Genomic DNA, 23,926 nt, shown 5'->3' with positions numbered 1-23,926 from the left:
TTACATGCCCTTGGAGCTTGTCCCGTACCAGCCACCAGAGTCTACCTCTGCCCCATGACAGTCCAACATCAACTACCTTTTTTTGTATCTAGCTTACTATCTTAGCCCCTTGATGAGTGGCTTAATTGTAGCCTCTTTAGTTTACTTTTGGAGTTTAAGGACCTCTATGATATGGCTTGTTGTTATGTTACTATGGATTCTTGTTATTTGCTGATATACTCTTCCATCACCAGTAGTATGAGGTGATTGAACATTGCTATTAGCTAGTATGCTGTTAGTTACACTTTTGTAATTATGTTTTTCTCATAATAGGGCTTTTGTCTTCTTCTTTTTTTAAATTATGGTAATATCTGTTAAAAAAATGCCAGTGAAATACGTATATATTTTTTAAGTTTCTCATGTTACCTTTCGGCTCTTGAAGATGCAAGATCACCGAGTAATTAAAATTTGTCCCCTTTAATTTGTTTGGACTTTGGATGAAAGTTGTTCTGTTGTTGACTCACTGATACCAATCATTGAAACACATAAGCAAAAATATAAATTAATAAAATATCAAACTAGTGAATTAATAACTTAATTTGTCGTCTTATGCACACAACAAAAGGTTAATTTAAACAAGTTCTATTGATGAGTAACTAAATAAATAATCAATTAACAATTGAGTCTTAAGAGAAACAGTTTTTAATCTAATAGAAAAAATAATGATTTCTGTGTAGGAAAATGTTACAAGTTCAAAATCCGAAATTAAAGCATAATCTTTTATGATATTAAATAGTTGGATGACTTGATATTCTTTTTTTTTGAAATCTTGACAGTAGCTGTCAAGGGTAACTTGATATTCAACCTTTACTAAAAAAAAATTGAGTCATTAAAAACAAGTTATAGTTTTTGCAATCTTAACATATTTTTCTTCTTTCGTTTAAAAATTATTTGTCTTGATTAGGTTAGTCTAGATTATTTTTTTTTTTTGTAAATATAACTGTTGATTCCACACTTCATTCTTTAATTTACTAACCACATAGAAATTATAGGCAAAGTTAAATTTGAGACTCATGAAAAATCAACCATATTATGTTGTGAAGAATTAATTAAAAGATCAGCGTAGTTAGTAGTGTTGATTTCTATCAATTAACTATATAAGGACTTCTAGTTTGTTATGATCAGAAAATCTGTTTTTACTTTTTAGTATAATGACAAAGACAATGCTAGCTGTTAGTGTGGAAAGTCACAGATTCATTAATTATCAAGATAGAATATTTTTGTGAATATTAAATAATTTGATGACTTGGAACTCTTGAACTTTTACTCAAACAATTGTTTGTTATTTGTTATGATCATTTAGTTAAGCACTGAAGAGGACCAAAGAGTCCATTGAAAATATTAATTGTGCATTGTATTATTCAAAATCACGGTATGTATATCCTTACGAGTACTCCGTATTTCTCCCGTTCAACACGTGCACTGCACTGGAAGGTGGTGCGCAGCAGAAGAATATTGATGTGGCACAGATACAGCAATTCTATATTTACAGGGCAGATGTAGCACTTAGTCTCTCTTATTCAAACTAAATTATCCTCTAAAATAAACATGCATATCCCAACACTAGCAACTACACTCATTCTCCTTCTCTCCTTAGTAGTACCTCCCTTGGCTGCGAGCCCTCCGCCTGAGCCGGTGCAATGTGTCAAGGGAACCACAGATTGCACAGTCAGCAGTGCATATGGCACATTTCCTGATAGATCCACTTGTCATGCCAGCCAGGTTTTTTATCCTTCCTCAGAGGAGGAGTTGGTTCGTATCGTGGCTAATGCAACAGCTTCTAAGACAAAGATGAAGGTCGCTACAAGGTTCTCGCATAGTATACCCAAACTTGCTTGTCCCGGTGGGTCCGACGGGATTTCGATCAGCACACGGTAGGTTTCTGTTCTTCTAATCCAAAATGTATAAAAGGTTATACACATTACTCAAACACCTGCTTTACTTATTATTTATAATTTTTTAAAGCAACTTTTATTTGTTTGTAAAATGGTGCTTGTTATTATTGTATAGTAGTCTGTGAAGTTAAATCTCTGTTTCAGTGCTTTCCAGCATCTAGTGAGATGTACTAATTATTAGTAATTAGTGATTACCCACTAACATTTTCTTGTAAATACTTTTCTTATTAATACAATTGTTAGTGGCCGTTCAGAGCACTAACCTTAAAAGACAAAAAAAAAAAGGTTAACTCTCTGAAAAGTATGCTGTTCCTTTACTCTTTTTTTTATAGGTTAGTAAGTTTTTGTACTGTCTTTTCTCTTGATTATGCTTTAGCTTGTTGCAACAGAAAACCCGCTTTTAATTTGAAATTAGTTTCTTTTATATGTTTAGTTGATATAATTGCCTACCTTAGAAATAAAGTTTGATTTCACCTCCTCTCCCATTTTGTAATTTGTCTCGGTAGAAAATAATACTTATTAATTTTTAAATTGCTTTTGATAAATGATGGCATTAGTTTAAACTTTTCATTTCGAATGTGCATCTTATTCCCTACTACTTTTTTTTCGTAAAGCTTATTCCCTACTATTAATTGGATCCCCTCCAGTAGTAGAAAAATCATTGAATGGTCCCTGATAAGTTCTGTTGTCTATTTCAGACCTGACGGTCTAAAAATAGTCTGGTTTTTTTAATTATCATTGTATTCCAACATAATTCGAAGAGATAGTCCATACAAATTAAGAGGTTACCAGCTGATCAGCAAAACACAAAAATGTCAACATTATACCAATATTTAGATACTTTATATATAACGTCAGAAAATAAGTTTCAGTATAGAGAGATCAATCAAAAAGTTAAATATGAATTCATCCACGGGTTCACACAGGTACCTTAACCAGGTCGTGAGCATCGATACAACACGAATGCAAATTACAGTCGAAAGCGGGATGACCCTCAGAGATCTGATCGAGGCGGCAGCAGAGGCCAACCTGGCACTGCCTTATGTGCCATACTGGTATGGGTTGACGATTGGTGGAATGCTCTCGACTGGGGCCCATGGGAGCTCGCTTTGGGGAAAGGGGAGTGCAGTGCACGAGTACGTGACCGGCATGAGACTGGTCACACCGGCACCTGCCTCTCAACATTACACAGCAATCAGAGTGCTGGAAATCGGTGATGCTGACCTGGATGCGGCTAAAGTGTCGCTTGGTGTTCTTGGGGTAATATCTCAGGTGCGTCTCGTACATATTTGATCCTCGTAATCAATGAATTCCGGATTGGTATAATACATTTCGAGTGTTGCTCGACTAAGAAAAAGTTGAATATTGCAATGAATGGCTGGAAGTTTATTTAAATAATCCCGAATTCCATATCATTATGAGTGTTAATAAATCCTATGTCGTAATTAAACAAGTACAGATTTTTTTTAAGGAAAAACATGGGTCTTGCCCATATTTGATTAATAACTGTTGTTACAAAATAAACAAGTACAGATAAATCACATGATTTGTGTTTTATCTAGTTAATTAAGGTTTTGCCACTAGACAGTAACTATATTCAATGAAATTGGATAAATAATTATATACTAGTCCAGGAAGTCTGGAAAAGAGATCACTGAACTCGGTTACGACAAGAAAAATGCAAAAAACAAATGGCACTAAATTCTGATCCTTGAATAAGAACAATATTTCTGAAACTCATTAGATTGACCCTCTAATTATTGCTAGGTGACATTACAATTGCAACCAATGTTCAAGCGTGCCATAAGCTACTTGACGCGCAATGACTCTGACTTGGCAGAGCAGGCTGTCAATTTTGGGCAGCAGCACGAGTTTGCAGACATTGCATGGCATCCAGGCCACGGCAATGTACTGTACCGTCTCGATAACCGTGTACCGGTCAATGTATCAGGAGATGGAGTGTACAATTTCATTGGATTCCGGCCCACTGCCACTGCAGTTATTCTGGCCAATAGACTGGCAGGTAGATATAGTCCTGCCTTCTATTTACTTTTTTGTTTAATATGTGTTCCAATCAATCAGCAACAATCATTTTATATCCTAAAATTTATTCAATTAATTTCCCCTTTAACATTGACATAGTATAGCTTTGTGTTTCTATATATGAATTGGGTAATCCAAACAATGTATCACACTCTCAAGTTATGTTTAATTGGGATATTTTTTTTTCAGCTATTATCTCTGTATAAAGGCAGTCAGTTAACATAATTTCACCAAAAAATCATTTATTTTACTTTTCTTATATGAAACATCACATGCAACCTAGCTAAATAGCTAATGACTAGCTGAAGCTTACTATTGTTTAGTCACAACAAACTGGTAAAATGCAGAGGAGGCATCAGAGGCAGTAAAAGATGCCAACGGAAAATGCGTGAACTCAAGGTTGATCACATCTACGCTGTCACTTGCTCGGTACGGTTTGACAAACAACGGCCTTGTTTTCACGGGCTATCCTGTGATTGGTTATCAGAACAAAATGCAAGCCTCCGGGGGTTGTGCATTTGGTCGGGAGGATTCGCTTCTGACAGCATGCCCCTGGGACCCACGGATCAAGGGGTCTTTTTTTCACCAGACCACTGTCAGCATCCCGCTCGATAGAGTGAAGGAGTTTATTTTGGACATACAAAAGCTGAGGGATATATACCCGAAGGCGCTTTGTGGGCTTGAGCTCTATGATGGGATTCTGATGCGCTATGTCAAGGAATCTTCAGCGTACCTGGGTAAAAAGTCAGACATGCTTGATTTCGATATCACTTATTACAGGTTTATATATTGTTACCAGCAATTTCATTATGTTGTATTTCAAGTACTGATACATTAGTCATATATTACATACATAGATCTAGATTTGCAGTGACTTTTGCATATACTAGTAAAAATGTTTTCTTGTGCATTAATTACCAGCAGGGCATAACCTGAATACAAGAACTTTTGTATATAATTATAAAAGAACAGATATTCTTCTATAAACTTAACCTACACTGACAAGCAAGTATAAATAATTAACTTTACATCATGCTCTAATAAACTGATTTTCTCAGCTTTCACAAAAGTGAAGATAAGAAAACTATATATAGAATGCAAAATGACTATGTGTCACCTCCTATCTTGAATGGTAAATAAAATTAAAACTAATCAATTATATTTTTTTTTTTGTTCCATAGGTTAATATTATGATTTATTTTGAATAAACATCTCCAAATTATTAATTTATTTGTATAAACATTCTCAGGAGCCATAACCCAGCTACTCCAAGATTGTATGAAGATTTCATTGAAGAGATAGAGCAGATAGCACTGTTTAAGTACAACGGCTTGCCACATTGGGGCAAGAATCGCAACATTGCATTCAATGGTGTTATCAAGAAATACGAAAAGAGTCATGATTTTCTCGAAGTGAAGGATCGGTACGATCCTGAAGGTTTGTTCTCAAGCGAGTGGTCTGACCAAATTCTCGGGGTAGCTGGGAGTGTGGTTGTGTCAAAGGAAAGGTGCGCCCTTGAAGGGCTTTGTATTTGCTCAGAGGATTTGCATTGTGCTCCCGATAAAGGCTACTTTTGTAGACCTGGTAAAGTTTTTAGGGATGCAAGGGTCTGTGCGCATGTTAGAAGATGAAATGGAATTTGGTTCGTTATAGTCTTATAGATACACATATACACAGAGTTGTTATTCGTCAATCGTCGGTAATAAAAGATATAGTTGTAGCATTTGTAATTGAGAAAACATGTATGATAGTATGAATTCTGTTTTAATTATTTTCTTTAAAAAACAGGGTTCTGTTTGTTATATTCGATACATTCAATCTAAAACAAACGAATCAGGTCAGCGCGGCTAATATCATGTAATATTATTTTAATCTAAGTGGGGTCAGATATGGTTCATCTTTTATATTAGATCGGATGGACCGCAAACAACTAGACTCAAGCATCTAGCTGCTTGTTTGCCATGGACATGGCCCGAAAGCCGAAAATATTTTCGCTCTTACATCCAAAGTACTAAGCTCTCATTTGAATACAATACCGAAACAGATATTTTTCTCTATTAGGGCTGAAAACGAATCGAATCGACACAGCAAATTTAGTAGGCCTGTAAAAGCCCGTTTCTAAATTTAACTCCGGGTTGAACCTAACAAATTTATTTCAGCCCAATAAAGAGTACCGACACAGAGCAAACATAAAAAGTAGATCTCGGCCTATTTTTGAGGCTAAGTTTCCTTTCAACGGAAATATCAAATTGGACCTTAAGTCGGCAAGAGAAGGCCTTTTTTGTATATTTGCTTACCATCAAGGCATCAACCCATCTCTCTCCCATCAGGGCATCAGACCTTTCTCAACTCGCAAGAAACATCGCTCAAAAGACGAACGAAGCAGAGCTAAGCTCCGCCTTCTTCTTCTCTCTCTCTCTTTTTCTTTCTCTAGCTATCTAGCATCGATCGCCATGGTTCTCGAGGTATTAAAAATTCCTTCTTAGGTTCTATCTCTGTTTTCTGGAATCTTTCTTTTGTCGTGCTTGCATTCGTTTAATTGGATCTGATTGAACACAGGCGACTATGATATGTCTTGACAATTCGGAGTGGATGAGAAACGGAGATTATGCTCCTAATAGATTTCAGGCCCAATGCGACGCTGTCAATCTCGTTTGTGGCGCTAAAACCCAGGTATTTTTTCCCCAATCTAATACTAAAAAAGTGCCGTCTCTTTGATTTAGGGTTTTTATGTTCAGGTATTGATTTTGAATGGAGCTGGTTCTTATTTATTCAAGGATAGTCCACTTGGAAGATTTTTTTTAGCAGAATTACTGGAATTAGTAATTTTTACTTTTGAGTCCTGAGTCTCTCTCTCTCTCTCTCTCTCTCTCTGAAGAATCTGCAACTTAAATTTTGATTCCAATATTTAGAAAGATGAAAATGATGTCGCACAGGGGGGTTTTCCTCTTCTTCTTTTTTTCTGAGGAACTATTAATCAGAATTCTATGTTGAAATATTCTGTAAGTATGTAGCACAATCCCAGTTCTTAGGGTGCTTATGCATTTTTCTGTAGTTGCAGAAGCACTATTGATCTGCTTTGAAGTAGACCTTTTAGATGGAAAATTTTAATACAACAGCATATTCTATCTGACTATATCTCGGATAAGATGCTTCCACAACTATTGCACAAAATCATTCTTTGATTAAATTATTTTCGTATCTGAGAACCAATTAGGGCTGGATTTTACACTAAATTAGATAACTAAGACTGTAAGAAGAAAGTAGAAAACTAGTAAATAGCAAATTAGAAGTGTGGGAGGAGTTATAATCCTTGTTGGTCATATAATTAAAGTTGGTTTAAATTACTGGTGGTTGTGAAATTGAGGTTACAACAGTTATACTTTGTATATTGGGTCAATTTTCTTTTATGCCTTTCAAGTCTATGAATTTCTTATTTCTTACTCTAGAAGTTAATAAAACTATATTTGTCTCTCAACTGTTGCAATTTATTCTTATTTGCCCATTTAGTACTATTACATCAACTATGATTATGATCTAGCAAACTCGTGATTAAGAAGAGACCGAGAAAATTACCGCTTTTTTGCTCTTTGATTGTGATCTTCCTTTCCTCACCTTTTTTTTTCTTGTTTTATTGTTCTCTCCTGTTGCCAACTGTCTGTTCACTTTTTTTCTCTTTCCCTCCTTTCTTCTGTTCCACTTGAGACCCAAAACAAGAGCATAACAAACACTGCTCACTTTTTAGTTAACTTTTCAAGGTTCCTATATAATTCTTCTGCAAATTAGTTTGATGAATGAAACTTCAGCATACCATCGTCACAGGATTCCTACAATCAATGTTCCTCCTTTTCTGGAATTTATGTCTCAACTAGTTTAGTAAGATTGAATTAATATGTTTGCATGAGTAATTTAGGAATTGATGAGGGATCACTGGACAATGGTTCTTTCTAAAATCTTGCCAATGTATTAAGAACAATCAAATAAGATTGAAAATTGGAACGTAAATGTACCAATATGTTATTGGGAATATAGATAGTCTAACAATCAAATTTCACGCAATTTAAGTATTGTTTGATGATGCATCAAGGACCATTAATTTCAAGTCACTTGATGTATGGTGAAACATCCACCAAATCTCATCACGTATTATAGAGACATGATATGTGGATAATACAGATCATGCCGGAAATGTTGAATTTCAAATATAAATTTTAGTTTTAAAGATTGTTAAGATTGTCAAAATAATGAATTGTCAAGTAATCCCGTCTTGGGAATTAAAATATTTGCTAGCTGTACCTGTGAAATAAGACTGATTTCTATTAAGCTTATTTTTTAATGAATTTTACATCATCAAGAAGCCCCAATTATTTTAAATAAATCCTTGCATATTTTTGTAGCTTTTTTATGTGTTGAATTACTTTTGATCAGTGATGTGCAAGCACATTGAGTCGTGCATGTGCCTGAAATAAGCATATGTTATGGCTTTTTGGATCCATTTTTCGCAGTAGGTTGGGCTTATTGTATTAAAAGTTTTTGTTATATGATAATGTTACAGTCAAATCCAGAAAATACAGTTGGAGTTATGACAATGGCTGGAAAAGGTGTGCGTGTTTTGGTTACTCCTACGAGTGATCTTGGCAAAATCCTTGCTTGCATGCATGGTATGTCTGCTTTGTTACATCATGTGTTCACTGTTCTCTTCTTTCTCATTTTTCATCCTTCAATTATTTTATTTATGCTTCTACCTTGTTAGGTTTGGAAATTGGCGGTGAGTCGAACTTGACAGCTGCCATACAAGTGGCTCAATTGGCCCTAAAGCACCGCCAAAACAAAAGGCAGCAACAAAGGATAATAGTTTTTGTTGGGAGGTAATAAATTCTTATCTCATTAAATTGCCTCATTGACTTCTTTGAAAATGTTTGATACACAATATTTCAAACAGCTCAGTTTGATTTATCTTCAGGTAAAACTTTTTGCCAGCTCTTAAAATCTTAATTAGGAAAGGCCAAATTGATATTGACAGCACCAGCTAAAAAAGGGAAATTTCAAATAGATCGTTTATCTTACTGGTTTCTACTGCTTACCGATATGAATCACAAAACAACAATAGCTACATCATTTACTATAAAAGATGACTACAGTACCTGGCAAGATCATTGATGTAGTTCTGATTGAAAGCAAACTTATATATGTTCCCTAATTTCTCTTTTCTTTGTTGATAGTCCGATAAAATATGATATAAAGGTTCTGGAGTCGCTAGGGAAGAAGCTGAAGAAAAATAATGTGGCACTGGATATTGTAGACTTTGGTGAGTCGGAGGACGGGAAACCAGAGAAGCTGGAGGCGATGATTAATGCAGTCAACAACAGTGACAGCAGCCACATTGTACATATTCCTCCTAGCCAGAACGTCCTCTCTGATGTCCTCATCAGGTACATCTTTTCTTGTTTTTTCTAGGTTCTAACTCTTCATGTCATTTTATTAAGTTTCTCTTTAGGTTCTAACCTCTTATCAATGTACCGAGTTGTCTCTCATAGACATACAAACCAGACATCTCTTTTTTCTCGTCTTTTTTTTTGTTCCATGCAGACAACCTAAAAGTATTCATTTGTGTGCGCTATGAAATGGTAAGCTTCTAGTCAGATACTGATAATTGATGGATATGAATTTTGATAAGACGAAGTGGATAATTGGCAGATATTACTAACAAGTACACTAGTACAAAGAAACAAGCATTGTAGAAAATTAACATACAAATTTAAACTTACAAAATTGAGAACAGGTTTGCATATAGGATTTGATGTTCATAAATGACAAAATAAAAAATACGAGGGTCTTTCAATTATCCCTATCTGTATCCGCATCATGTTACAACCTAATAATAAACTGCATCCATTCCGCACAGATACAGACACCAATAATTTATTGATGAATTATTATGTGGATACAGACAAGGATGTCATGGATGATATCTATTCTGTTTATGTGCCTCTGCAAAATTGAGAAACTGTTCAGTAGTGCTTTTGTCAGTCGTTAATGATTACTTTTGATTCATCATAGCACTCCAATTTTCACTGGTGAGGAGGGTGGAAGTGGCTTTGCTGCAGCAGCTGCTGCAGCTGCAGCCACAGTAGGTGGCATGACTGGGTTTGAGTTTGGGGTTGATCCGAATGTGGACCCAGAGCTGGCACTGGCGCTTAGGGTTTCAATGGAGGAAGAGCGAGCCAGGCAGGAGGCTGCTGCCAAAAAGGCTGCTGAGGATTCATCTGGTAAAGAGAAAGGAGATGCTGGTGCCTCTAGCTCAGCTGATGCTGTCATGGCTGAAGCTGATGATAAGGGTGCTCAGGTAATTTCTAATTGTGAAATTTTGAAATAATGTTACAAAATGAAATACGAAAAATACAGACTACAGTAAAGATATTTTTTGAACAAAAGTAACCTTTTCTTTTAGTACTATCCAGTTTGTACCATCTTCATACCTGTACTGGTTAACTGTGCCAAGTAGATTAAATTTGTTTTTGAATGTTGGTCTTTGTTTGGTAAAATTGATGATGGCTTGATGGTAAATTGTTTCGCTAGGGATGCAGTATGTTTATGTATTTGCTATTAACAGATCCTAGTTGTATGACAGGATGATGAGGCTGCATTGCTACAGCAAGCTCTTGCCATGTCAATGGATGATGTACAGCCCGCATCAGACATTACCACGACTGACCCAGATTTGGCTCTAGGTTAGTTTTTATGTCTACAAGTGGTTGATTTATGTCATTTCACACTATTGATAATTGATTGGTAAAGTAAAATTAAATATAGCAAACTGGCACCAGTTGGAGGTTTCAAATGCGGCTGGTAACAGTTGAGCATAATTTGAAAATCCCAATGGCCTATTGTGAAAAAAGATTACAACCTTGTCCGATCTTGTGTTTTTCTGAGAAGGAGAGATACTATAGTAAGTCTATATTTTGGTTGTGAATTGTTGTACTAAACTACTAATTCTGAAGGGCTTTATCTGGTACCATGAGTACTGTACATGTGGAAGAACATCCAGGATGTCTATGATGTGTGTAATTATAGTTTTCAATCTGAGATGTTTCTCTTTTAGTATGAGAACATTGAAGGTTCCTGAGCTGGGACAAAAACCAATGTTTTTATGTGCTAAAATGAGAGACGCCGAGGTGATAAATTGGACCTGAGACTAGATGTTCTTCCAAGGGCATTTTTTGGTTTTCTTATCTATGTAGTTTTGATTTTTGTATTCTAGGGGTGAAAATGGTATGGAATCCGATCCGTATTCGAAAACTTAGATGTGGATATCTGAATATCCGTGTGGATAAGGATACTGATATGGTTTTACGTTTCAATTATCCATATCCGAATATTAGATATATACCATATATTTTAATATATATTATGCAAAATTTATGTTACTTGCCATTATAATTAATTAGATAAATAGTGCGAACTTTAATATTTTTTTATATTATTTTAATAAATATCCGATCTGATCCAGACCCGTATCCGTATCCTGATATCCGCTCCGTATCTGTATCCAGAAAATGAAAAAAGGGATAAGGATATGGTTTTACTACTGCTCCATATCTGCTCCGTTTTCACCCCTACTTGTTTCGCTAAATAAATTAGAAAGCTAATAGCAAGTTTAATGTTGTGGATGTAGCTCTTCAAATGTCAGTTGAGGCAGCAAAGGAAGAATCTGGAAATCAGTCAGACGTGAACAAGGTTCTTGGTGATCAGTCTTTTGTTTCTTCTATCCTTAGTTCGGTAAGATACAAATTCTCTATTTCATGTTATTTCTTTCTAATCAACTTTGTTAGTTGTCAAAATAATACCATCTATCCTGCTAATTGAGTTCAGTGGAGATAATTTTTTCTGCCTGAATTGACCCTGTAATTTACAATTGTACATGATTAATACTCCATTAGCCTCCTCTGTTTCAATTGTTCAATTGGGCCAAATCAAGTCTTTAAAAGGAATTGAGAAGGCAATGAACTAGCGTTAGTCTTACTGCATCAGTATATATTTGCAATATTTCCTTTTAGTCACATAATAATATCACCTGTATGATATTGTAACAGCTTCCTGGTGTTGATCCAAATGATCCCTCTGTGAGGAGTTTGCTTGATTCTTTACAACCTGAGGTATGCCTCTCCTCGTATGAACCCACTTTTTTTTTAAACCTAGGGTGCAATTGTTGTCATAACATTTTGCTCTTATCCAATAAATGTTTTATGGCTTGTTTTAAGAATTGTTTTATGACCTATCCTTCTCTTCTTCTTCTTTGACTTTGGTTATATTTTTTCCTTCAGCAAGAGAAAAAGGAAGACAAGCCAGATAAAAGCGAGGAGAAGTGAAATTATTAGCCCTTCATTTAGTCCTTGGTATTGATATGTTTCGGGTGCCTTTGTATGATTAAACTTGTAGCTACTTGTGATATGTACTCAAGGCACTGCTTTGTTTTATTTTATTTGGCACATTTCTTTGTTGCCTACTGCTTCAGATATGCCATGATTCTCTTTTGGAGCCACTTCTTTTAAGTACTACTGAACTGCAGTTGTTAATTAAGCTCCAGTAATTTAATAGTAGGAGAGTTGGTACGACATCAATGTTCTTATTATTGAGTATGGCTAGTATAACATCAGTGTCATTTAAGCTTATATAACACCAACTCCAAAATCTATTGAATCAACTTCAAACGGTGAATCTAAACCGTTCAAACCGATGTACTTCATTAATTGTGCGTTTATATGCAAATTTATAAATTTTCGAATTTATTTAGTATCAAGTCAAGCAATCAAATAAGTGAGTTTTTAAGTTAATTTTAATACATTCATTTTTCAATATTTTTATCGCTTGATTTGATACAAAAATAACTCGAAAATATTAAATAAATAAAAAATGAAAAATTACATGTAAACGCATCACTTATAAAGTAAATCGATTTGAAAGATTTGAATTAATCGTTTGAAGTCTGTTCAATTAATTTTGAAGTTAGTGTCATATAACACTAATATTATACTAGCCGGACTCATTATTATTTGGTAGAAGATTATTTGGTACTGATATCTTATCTGTGCCAAATCATAATCAAGATTTTTCTCTATTCGCATGGTTATGCATGAAATGTGGCTCAAAAAAGGAATGTAATTGATAGTTAGCTCGAACCTAAGAAGCCGCTTCGTTATGGTACCAAATCAAAAGGTTCAAGAGTGGTTTCTATTGTGAAGACGAACAAAAGAATGCCTAACATTTCTATAACAGTTTCATTGGCATAAAATTTGGACCTTGAATTGTTTTTATCAATTAGTATTAGCTATTATTCCGGAAAACATACTTATAAATATTTAGTAGAGTTAGATAAAATTATGGAATATTATAGGCTGGGGATGACAGGAGGAACTAGGTGTGGCTCCCTTACAGATGAGAAAAATGGCCTCAAAATATTATCAAATCAGATGCGTGCGTGTTGACAAAGAGGAAAGAATTTTTTTTTATAAACCATAATTACGAAAAATGATTTTACAAAACAGCATGATTACTTTTTTTTTTTTACAAAAACAAGGACCGAATAGGCTATTCGGTCCGGAATTTTTACTTTTTTTGGACCAAATTGCCTAATCGGTTCCCTGTTATTTTCCACTTTTTCACACCAAATAGTGTGGCCATCCGTGTAGAACCGATTTATTTTTGGGACCGAAATGCCAATTTGGTCCCCATGTTTTTTCAGCTAGGACCGAATTGGTATTTCGGTCCCATGATTTTATATATATAGAGAGAGAGAGAGGTTGGCTAAGATCAAAGTGGTAGTTCCTGAGCTTTGGTGCTACCAATTTGTTTTTCAATTTTCAAAGTTCAAACTGTTGATCTGAACCATTCAAGTTGATTTCTATATTAAAATGTGCTTGGAGACCAAATTTTACATTTTTCTGAATTTTTTTACTATTTATTAAGCTACTTTGAAAGTCACTGATCCAACGGTGGGTTAACAAAACAGTAAATTAGAAGCCACCGTTGGATCAGCGATTTTCAAAGTGGCTTAATAAATAGTAAAAAAATTTAGAAAAATAAAAAATTTGGTCTCCAAGCATATTTTAATATAGAGATCAACTTGAACGGTTCGGATCGACGTTTTGAACTTTAAAAATTGAAAAACGAATTGGTAGCACCAAAGCTCAAGAAATACCACTTTGATTTTAGCCAACCCCTCTCTCTCTCTCTCTCTCTATATATATATATATATAAATAATCTTCTTTTTTTCCCTTCCAACACTCAACCACCATTTTTTTCTCTTCTAGCTGAAAACGAAGCTCCACATCCAAGTGTTAGGAAGTATGTTATCTACAGATCAGCCTCTGCATTGTGCTTTTAGCTTTCATCTAAAGATTGTAGTAAGTTTTTTTTTCAATTACAATCATATTTTAGGTTATAAAATTAAAAATGATATTGACGATTGATTGTGAAATTTTTTTGTTCAGATAATGTCTCAAGTAATAAAAAATGTTTATCATAGACACAGAATTTCAGACGCATCGACCTGCACATTTTCTGTTACTAACTTAACGAGTCTTGATGAGCTAAGAAAATATATATATGTTGGCATTTGTTTGCTCCCTAGCCAATTCGATCTGACAATCAGGGAACGTTTGAACATGCACTAGAGATGCTATCGGGTCCGGATACTATTATATTTGGACCCATTACCCTAAAAGCGTTCGGATCCGAATTTCGATTCATATACTTATTTGTTTCAAACCGGATCGGGTCCGGATACTTATCTACCCAAAGATATTTCGGGTCCAGTCTTTTGGTTCTGGGTAGATAGATACTCATAACTTGTTTATAAATTATCGGGTCCAGTTCTGGATCCGGAGCGGGTATATGTCACAACTCTAAAGTATTTGAAAAATCATTTACATTTAAATATAATAATTTCTTAAACATCTCATATCATAAATCATTATAATATAAATTAAAAACTACTACAAAATAAAAATTATACTATTGACCTTGTTCATAAATAATAAAATATATCATGCTACATAACACAATAAAAATAATAACTTTATTGTTGAAGAAGAGATATAATTTTTAGAAAGTAAAATATTGGAAATGACGATTTCTTTTTCTATGGTTCAAAAAATCTATGAATGAAATACTAATAATTTGTAAAAAGGACATATTAATGAGAGCAATAAATTTTCATTATTATGCAGATGATATTAAAGCAAATATTGAAGGATGTATTCATAGCAATAAATTTTACTTAAAAAATTAATGCGACTGTTACGAAAGAAATAAATTTGGCATCCATTTGTGTGTATAAACATAGCGAATATGTAACTGCGTTATATTTTCTCACATTCAAGTTGTGAAAAAGTACTGTGCTCACCAGGGCTTATGCATTGTTAGTGTTGGTGTCCTAGACCCAGATCATATGTATGATGTGTTTAGTTTATTAGTGAATTATTTTATCATTTTGTACCTTGAGTATTCATATTAGTGGATCATTTGAGTTGATGACTTAAATTGTAGAACTTCACAATGAATAAATTTGTTTACTCTTAAATGTCCCTTATCTTGGCAATCAACAAGGTACACTGGTTGACCATATAAGATAAGTGTGGTGATTAGATGATGGCCATATTCTACAGGTTATACGATAATGAGTTATCGATCTAATCACACATGTGCATACATGGAGATGTATGGCACTGGACAGACTCAAGAATGAAATATCATATGGACTGAATAGCGTGTTCGATCCTTCTTGTTTTTGTAAAAAAACTGTAATTATGCTGCTTGGGTAAAATTATTTTTCTTAATTATGGTTTATAAAAAAAATAATTAAAGAGGAATAGCTTTGGTTTGTGGGACCCAACTCCCAACCCATTCATCTGTTCTTTTCGCTCGTACAATTCTACGAAGCGCTGTAATGCACCAACTTTGTACCCATTGTAGCTACTGACGGTGTCGTCGGCATTGTGCTCCATGTTGTAATGCCAAAGTGACATTAATGGTTTTTCCTTCATACAATATGAACGGTGGGAATTATATATACTTGAATCTGGATAACTGGAATGGAAATCAAGTGAAATGTAGATTTTTCTAACACCCACACCTAATTTAGTTTAACACTACAGATTATTTGCCTAGTTAAAAATAGCGAATTAATTTAGGGATACTGGAACCAAAAATCGGACTAGATTAAATGATTCTTAATTTCTTATGTAATCGAGACATATGAATTCATTTATGTATGTATATTTATCTGGATTTTGTTCTTCAATTACCTAATTGTGAGCAAAAGATTTAAGGTGAATTTGATCTACTTGAACAAAAGTAAAGAAATCTATATGCAATCATATGTGTGGTTCCGCATATTCAGCCGTATATTACTACCGCATATTTGGCCGCATATTATTACTGCATATTACCGCATTCCTGTTTATATGATACCGCATATTTGTTTATATGTATATGAATTTTTATTTTAAAATCCGCATAAATTTCCACATATGCGGCCGCATACTGCATATGCGGTATGCAGTGGCCTTCTGCATACTGTATAAAAACAACATTTAATAACATTGTGCCATATACAGTATACGTCTCGTGGGATCGTGGCTTGTGTTCTTTTCTAGCCATGCTTTTCCTAGATCCGTATCCTCTCAGGTATTGCAAAGGATCACCTCACTTAATGGTTTGAGATTCGGGTCACCATAGGGGGCTAGATTTTTGGGCTTTGAGATTCGTGCCAAGTTAAAAAGAACGGTCCAGATCTAGTAATTGTAAAAGATTCCCTTATCAGGTATTGGAGAGGATGTGAATTCGCTTTTCCTGGCAATAGATATAGAGTGCGAATCCTCTGGGATATCTCAACTTTTGCGTGACCGACATGTCCGGTGCCTATTCGGGTGATGTAGGGGTCAATATTATGTGTGCTTTGAGATTCGTGAAGAACGTATTTAAACGGTTGGGATTTTCCATAAAGTCACGCAAAGTTTGAGATATCTCAGAGGATACGAATTCATAGATATATAGCTTAGCTGGAGATATATGGCAAGACAACCAGACAAAGGTAGGGTGGTGCTGTGCTGCCTTTGGTACAATAAGGCTGCATATGGTACAATGGTGGCTAATTGTTACCCAAACACTTTTTGAAGAAAAAGACTTGTGTTCCGAAAGAAAATTATAGCTTTTTACATTGGTGGGATCACACTAAATAAGGTTCAGTTCATCTCCATTTGTATAAAATAAATTATTAGACGATTATTTCAGATAATTTTGGTCTGTTCATTTTAAATCAAACAGTCAATATCAATTATCCTTTTAATTGGAATGCGACTGTTTAGGTGGCTAAATGATTTATAACAATTAAAATCAAAATTTTACTTGGCAGTCACGGTCAAGGATTAAAAAAAAAAAACAAATAAAATCAAATTCAGTCCAGAATGTCCGTTTAATCTTTAGATTGAACGATCCAACTGAGTCTGAAACCGAAACCGAAACCGTATCCAATAATTTGTTTTTTGAAACAATCAAAACCAGTACTGAGAAAAGTGTGTTGCACCTTTTAATTATTTTCTTTAGCTCGTGGTCTTCTTTTTGTCCATACGCCAATTGGGGTCCCTCACTTCTCTTTCAAGCGAAGCAAAGAATGCATATGTGTAGTATTGTAGATGGGTTGTAGATAGAGATTGCAATTTCCATGCACAGGAAACCTTGCAATCAGAGTTGTGTTGCGTTAGATCCGAGACTGGGTCCTAATTCCTATGATGGATCGTGGATTGCCAGGTGCTTTTGACTTGCATGTGCATCAGTGCATGTCTGTTACTAACACTTGCACGACTTGCATGTAACTCGTCTTCCAGTTACGTTATTAGTAGTAATAAAGCACATAATTTGATCTCCGTGTGGTTATAAATTATCAGTATTCAGTACATACAGTTGGAACACAAATGTTAAAACTCAAAATTTAATATGTTATACAAGTATTTTGAAGTAAATAACATAATAATTTATGATTTTATAACATGCCCTTATTTAATATCCATTTATTTATTTTTAATTAGTCAAATATACAACCTGTTCTTTTGACCTAGTCAAATGCATCGCTCCTTATTATTTTGATCTAATTGAAAAATAACTCTCCGGTTAAATGATACTATTATGACCATCATTAAATCTAATCTGACGCATACACAAGTGTACACCTAACTGTCACTGTATATATGTCAGAAATAGAGAATTTAACTATTTGCACTGGCATTTTCTTAAACAGGCTACATTTTTTTAATAAAGAATAAAATGGACATTTTATAAATTTAAAATGAGTTTTTATAATAAAAAAATAGTAAAATGCGTAAATTTGGTGATTCTTTGAAATTTAGAAGGGTATAAATATTATTACAGAGTTTAGAGTGAAAAATATGTAATTTCAAAGTTTGGAAAAAATAGATTGATTTCGTTTTTGGCCTGCACCCCCCCCCCCTCCCCCCCCCACCCCCCTCTGCCCCCTTAGATTTTTTTTTTAAGTAGTTGAAAAAATAGGTTGATTTCGGTTTTTGCCCCCTTGAAAATTAGGCTGCCCCTTTCTGGAGAAAAACGGGTCAAGTTCTTTCTCTTTATTGCTGATAAGAATAAGCCACTCTTTCTCTTCAATTTTATAGTTTTAAAAATCCTCTTTTTTAGATCAATTTTAAGATAACAAAGGAGGGAGAAGAATCTTACAAAGGGGTCTCACATGTCATTGACCCGATAGAATGCTTATTGTTATATTTTAATTTTTTGATAGGTTTGATTTTTGGTGAGCCCATGGCTTTTTTTATGTTTTTCATGTTTTGATCTATATGGTGTGAGTGTACCCAAAATAAATTAGTCACATTAAATGAGGAGTTCAAATTAATTCAAATGGTGGCTCTATAACAGTGGGTCCCACTAGTCGGATTGCCATCTAACACACCCAAATGTGCGTTAAATCTTGTAAAATTCATATAAAATCAACTGTTTGGAGGTTTTTTGCGTTCTTCATATCAAAATTCTCAGTTTAACGCGTACAACATTATTATGGATTTTATTTTCAATAAATCCAAATCTCATTTTTGTAAATTTTAAAAAATTAGATTTTAAAACATTGAATTGACCCGATAAGCTAATGGGTTTGAACCTGATAAGATATTTGAATCTGATTCCTGCCCCTCCCTGACAAAAATCCTATGTCCACCCTTAATTGTAGCCATCTGTTATCTCATGGACGTGCTTCTAAAATGAAGTCTATATGATCTGTTGTATCTTGAAATATTTTTTACTTACCTCACACTTGAGGAAAACACACCTTATATCAATAGTTTACTCATCTAATTAAATATGGTAGAACTAGAAAATTATAATAGAGGCTAAAATTTAAATACATAATGCATAGTCGGAGCTTGAATTTAAGTCTTCACAATAACAAAATAGAATTCTAACTATTTGTTGCTAACACAAATGCAATAATTGAGGAGTTGAATTATATAAAAACTTTAAAAAAAGTTCCATATACATGATTAAAATTTTTGAAAAATGAGTGGTTGAGCACCGCCTGAGCTATACATAGATTTGCCCATGTGGTTAAACACATTTTAATCTTCATATTTTCATTGCTTAATAATTTACTATAACTTTATTAAAATATTTTACTCATTGTATTCTTGATCATAATCCGATATTTTCTAAACCTATGTTCTAACACATATCTATAATTTGATCTCTAAGCAATGAACAATGTGTTATACCTCGCTGCACACACTCCTTAATGCACATTTCAGGTTTCTAGATAAATCAAGTATAAGTTGGAAGTTGCTTAGAGGGTGAGAAATGGAAGAATAGTACATATAATTAATATTTCTACTTTACATTATTTTCTAAAGTTAAAGATAAGGACAAGAGAATTAATGTCCACAGAACAATGATTTAGTCAAATCTCTATGTCGTGGATGTGCACTGAAGGATAAAAATCAAGCTCCAAAAACAGTCATACTCTTTTAGGACCTGTTCAGTTTTTACTGTTTTCGTGAAAAAAAAAATTCACTCAAAATTCACTCAGAGTGAATTCTTTTTTCTCATGAGAACAATATTTCGACCATTTAAATTAGATCCGAATCCAAATTCATTCACGTTCCTGACTGGCAGCCGAACAAACCCTTAAAGTAATTAAACATATAATATTAGATTGAGGTTAGTTTTACAAAGATCCAATGAACTTTTGAATTTTTTGTTGTCTTTCCCACAGTTAGCCATATTTACTAAATGAAGTGATGCAAATTGTTCAAAGGTCATTTAATTATTCGATTTAGTACTTTTTGTTTAACAACTGTTTGAAATGCAATTTAGTTTTGTATTCAACCAAAATATAACTACAGCAAATGTAGAATAAATAATTGTTCATTATCTCTAACTATTTGTACTTTCTTCTATTTAATAACTTTTAATTCAACTATAAATAATTATATACATACGAATATAAATATAGACAGACATACTCCACACTAAAATCATATTTTTGTTATCCATATTGTGCACACTGTTCATGAATCATAATACAACTGATCATGTTGAAACTTGAAACAAATGTATATATCCACACCCGCTACAGAATTGCTTCACTGCAAAAGGCCACACAAAATCCAGATTCAATCTTTATATATACAGAAACACTAGGTAGGAGAAGAATATCACCTCACAGGAGGCATATAGAAGCACATCAAAAAAGAACAAAGGCTGCCAAAGAAGCAAAGTAGTCTGGCACCATGGCTATGGCTTTTAAGATGGTACACTCAAACATCTTTATCTTTTTATATATATTTTTCAATTTTGAGCATAAGCTCTTCTATTATGTTTTTGTTTCCTATTTGATTTCTTCTTTGAGTGCCCACAATCAAGAAATTAATCATGACCTCTCGAAACTCAATCCAACAAATTATAAGATATTTTAAATGTGGGAAATTCATGTCTAATCTTATAAGGTCAAAATACTTGCCAAGAACACATACTTGATTTTTCTGATCAGACAAAATTAGCTCATGAATTGTGCAATTTTGAAAAAGGCAACGGAGGGGATGAAAATACAGGACGAATGCAAGAAGTGGTACAGGGAAATGAAATGGGGACGCGTGCACCGGTTTGTGGTGTACAAGATCAACGAGCGGTCCAGGGAAGTCCTGGTGGACCACGTTGGTGGGCCCGGCGAAGGTTACAACGAGTTAATTGCCGCCTTACCGGCTGATGATTGCCGGTATGCCGTGTTTGATTTTGATTTCATCACACCAGATAACTGCCAGAAGAGCAAAATTTTCTTCATCGCATGGTAATTATTTTGCTTATTCTCAGTTCTGATCTTTAATTTTTTTTAATTTCCATTAATATTGAACCATTGCTAGCTATGCATGAAAATGTTTTTTTTTTCTTTCATTTTTCTGTTTTACAAGAGGTTCAATTAGTATAAGTAAAACTGACTAGAATTTAATTTAAGACCTTGAAGTTTCATTAATTCTGTTTCTAGATCTGCACAAAATTTGCTCTATTTTAGCATTCATTATCAAACATGGATCCATAACCTTCTGTGGTACGAATGCTGTACCGATCTAATCTCTCAACTTGGAATAATTCATAGATAATTAATTTAGACTGGCAATATGAAGTCTTATTGGCAATCTTTTCAATCCACTAGTTCTAACAAAAACGCTCCAGCAAAGTGGACCCAAAAAGGAATGCTGCAGATTTACGCCATTGAATATTAATTTAGTCTGGAAAAATTCGAAATTTAATTAAGTTAATAATTTTAATATTACAATAAAAAATTCTTTGATTATGACATTAAACCCACTCGCATTAGCCTTGTTTACCAAACCTCTATGCTTATTCAGTAGAACAAAAGTTCAAATTTTCTTTTCTTTGGTTCTTCTACTTTACAAAAGGGGATGGATGGAAATGGAATAGAGAAGTTGAGTTGATTAATGATTATCTTTCCCTTTCTTTTAGTCTAATTGAAGACGCAATATAAATCAATAATGGAAGAGGTCAGGTATTGTACCGGTATGGGCCCCTCTTGGTACGTACCGAGATAAATCTATAGGTATTAGGTAGTAGTGTTACTCAAAAGTCAAAAGTCAAAGATATAGATTGATCATCTCACAATTAGACAGGTCATTTCTTTCGAATATAACCTATGAGTATACTGAACACTATCTTAATTGAATTTTATCTCAAATAAACATTAATTGGAATTTAATTATTGACATAATTTTCTCTGTATTAAATGAACACTGTTTTTGCTAATCTATAAGACCCCTTTGCTACATTTACATTACTGTTAGCTATTAAAAAGTTGAGCATTTGTCAAAAACGAAATAATGAAATACATGTTGTTGTCATTATCAGACTCGTACCAATATTCCAATAAGATAAAGAAATATTATTTAAATGCAATACTTATCTCACAAATTAAAGTCATGTCCTTATCACAACTTTTTCTATTTTTCGCAAAAGATGTCTCATCTAGCCCCCACGCTTTCAACTCATTTGACATTGATGTTAGCCTAACTCTTATTTAATTATTTAACAAAGGTACGTCACTGTGTATTATGGCTTGTTGCGGCTGTTTTTAGTACTATTGATTATCTTTTCTTCACGTCGCATCTTATAATTGAGGTTTACTATTTCTTAATTATATGTGTGAAATAATATTGATATCATTTCTTAGAAGTGAGCTGTCTCTTTTAGTAGTACAACAAAGGTCAAGTGCATTTAGTTTGGAAATAACTCCATTTTAAGCAAGATAATACTTTTCTTCTTCGCTTTGGTGTAAACTCTATGCACTATTTTTTTTTTTTTTGATTTAATGAAATTTAGTAGGCAAATTACTTAATAAAAAGCTTCCATCTTTTCTCATTTGTTTTTCCCTGTTACAAGGTCACCTGCTGCATCAAGGATAAGAGCAAAGATCCTCTATGCCACATCAAAACAAGGCCTTAGGAGAGTCTTAGAAGGGGTGCACTATGAAATGCAAGCCACTGAACCATCTGAAATGGGCTTTGATCTCATCAAAGAAAGGGCCCACTGAGGCCCAACTAAAGCCCAGATAGTTCTCAGTGACATAGCAGCGACTACTACTTGTCAACACAGTCTATTTACTTCCAAAAGAAGATTGTTCCTTGAACCAACACATTGATTTTTCGTGCTTGTGTTGGCTAAGAAATGAATCTACATGCATGGATAGTAGTAGATTGGTTAACAAGTAATGGTAGAGATACTGATAACGACTGATATGGGTTCTATGTATGATTGAGACTAAGTGAGTGTGTATGAACATTGATTAACAAGGTGAGGAATGCTGTGTGCTTACTTTGATTGTTATGGTATGCTTGATGGAATAAAATTGACTCGAATTAATCAGTACTCCCCCCCAAATATTTTATTACTTTGTTTCGGTTTTTCTTTTGATATCCTTGAATTATAAATAATTTCTTCTCCACCGCCAGAAAACTAGTATATGTGGACAAATGCTGGTGTATATTAATTAACTAGTATATTTTATTACAATTGGTGAGGATATTTTCGACGTGTGGGCCATGTTGTCCAACATTTTGTTCATAAATATGAACCCGATATAACTATAAGAGGAGGGTTCAAATAACTATAAATATATACATAGACATATAGTAATTCATATATGAAAAAACTTCATACTGTATTCATGCTTTATTTTATGTTTGGCGTAACAAAACTACTAGGTAACAAGCTGGAAACAAAAAATACAGCTGTGGTGAAAATCATTCCTCAAAGAAATAAAATGGATGCCAAAGGGTGCGCCTCATGAATTGCATTAGATGCTTTGGAGATCTGGTGCTCATCTAACATCATGTGTGCATGCCATGCCTATTCTTTTTTGCATCCA

General features: G+C 34.0%; 3 protein-coding genes across 3 annotated transcripts; all 3 read left to right on the top strand.

Moving 5' to 3' along the window:
- The first annotated feature begins 1,563 nt into the window (after positions 1 to 1,563).
- Positions 1,564 to 5,632, top strand: LOC144547142 (putative L-gulonolactone oxidase 6). The gene is made up of 5 exons (XM_078295734.1): positions 1,564 to 1,913; positions 2,861 to 3,206; positions 3,702 to 3,957; positions 4,325 to 4,757; positions 5,227 to 5,632. Exons 1-5 carry the CDS (start codon positions 1,588 to 1,590, stop codon positions 5,606 to 5,608), a joined length of 1,743 nt encoding a protein of 580 aa, XP_078151860.1. The 5' UTR covers positions 1,564 to 1,587; the 3' UTR covers positions 5,609 to 5,632.
- A 624-nt stretch (positions 5,633 to 6,256) lies between these two features.
- RPN10 (regulatory particle non-ATPase 10) lies at positions 6,257 to 12,594 on the top strand. Its single transcript, XM_078295733.1, has 10 exons — positions 6,257 to 6,442; positions 6,537 to 6,650; positions 8,533 to 8,638; positions 8,731 to 8,845; positions 9,200 to 9,409; positions 10,038 to 10,323; positions 10,609 to 10,708; positions 11,653 to 11,756; positions 12,071 to 12,133; positions 12,302 to 12,594. The coding sequence occupies exons 1-10, from the start codon at positions 6,431 to 6,433 to the stop codon at positions 12,344 to 12,346; spliced, it is 1,155 nt and encodes a 384-aa protein (XP_078151859.1). The 5' UTR covers positions 6,257 to 6,430; the 3' UTR covers positions 12,347 to 12,594.
- An 8,068-nt stretch (positions 12,595 to 20,662) lies between these two features.
- Positions 20,663 to 23,434, top strand: LOC144547499 (actin-depolymerizing factor 5-like). The gene is made up of 3 exons (XM_078296166.1): positions 20,663 to 20,801; positions 21,078 to 21,337; positions 22,942 to 23,434. The coding sequence occupies exons 1-3, from the start codon at positions 20,781 to 20,783 to the stop codon at positions 23,090 to 23,092; spliced, it is 432 nt and encodes a 143-aa protein (XP_078152292.1). The 5' UTR covers positions 20,663 to 20,780; the 3' UTR covers positions 23,093 to 23,434.
- Positions 23,435 to 23,926: the final 492 nt, after the last annotated feature.

Source organism: Carex rostrata, chromosome 31 (genome assembly GCF_964058835.1).
Source record: "Carex rostrata chromosome 31, lpCarRost1.2, whole genome shotgun sequence".
Classification (NCBI taxonomy): domain Eukaryota; kingdom Viridiplantae; phylum Streptophyta; class Magnoliopsida; order Poales; family Cyperaceae; genus Carex; species Carex rostrata.
This window is presented reverse-complemented; position numbering and strand designations above follow the sequence as displayed.

Coding starts and splice junctions, on each gene's coding strand:
- RPN10 (XM_078295733.1), top strand. Junction 6,651..8,532: donor TTTGTGGCGCTAAAACCCAG/GTATTTTTTCCC, acceptor ATAATGTTACAG/TCAAATCCAGAAAATACAGT. Junction 12,134..12,301: donor TTGATTCTTTACAACCTGAG/GTATGCCTCTCC, acceptor TTTTTCCTTCAG/CAAGAGAAAAAGGAAGACAA.
- LOC144547142 (XM_078295734.1), top strand. CDS start 1,588: ATGCATATCCCAACACTAGCAACTACACTCATTCTCCTTCTCTCCTTA. Junction 3,207..3,701: donor TTCTTGGGGTAATATCTCAG/GTGCGTCTCGTA, acceptor AATTATTGCTAG/GTGACATTACAATTGCAACC. Junction 3,958..4,324: donor TCTGGCCAATAGACTGGCAG/GTAGATATAGTC, acceptor GGTAAAATGCAG/AGGAGGCATCAGAGGCAGTA.
- LOC144547499 (XM_078296166.1), top strand. CDS start 20,781: ATGGCTATGGCTTTTAAGATG. Junction 20,802..21,077: donor TGGCTATGGCTTTTAAGATG/GTACACTCAAAC, acceptor ATTTTGAAAAAG/GCAACGGAGGGGATGAAAAT. Junction 21,338..22,941: donor AAAATTTTCTTCATCGCATG/GTAATTATTTTG, acceptor CCCTGTTACAAG/GTCACCTGCTGCATCAAGGA.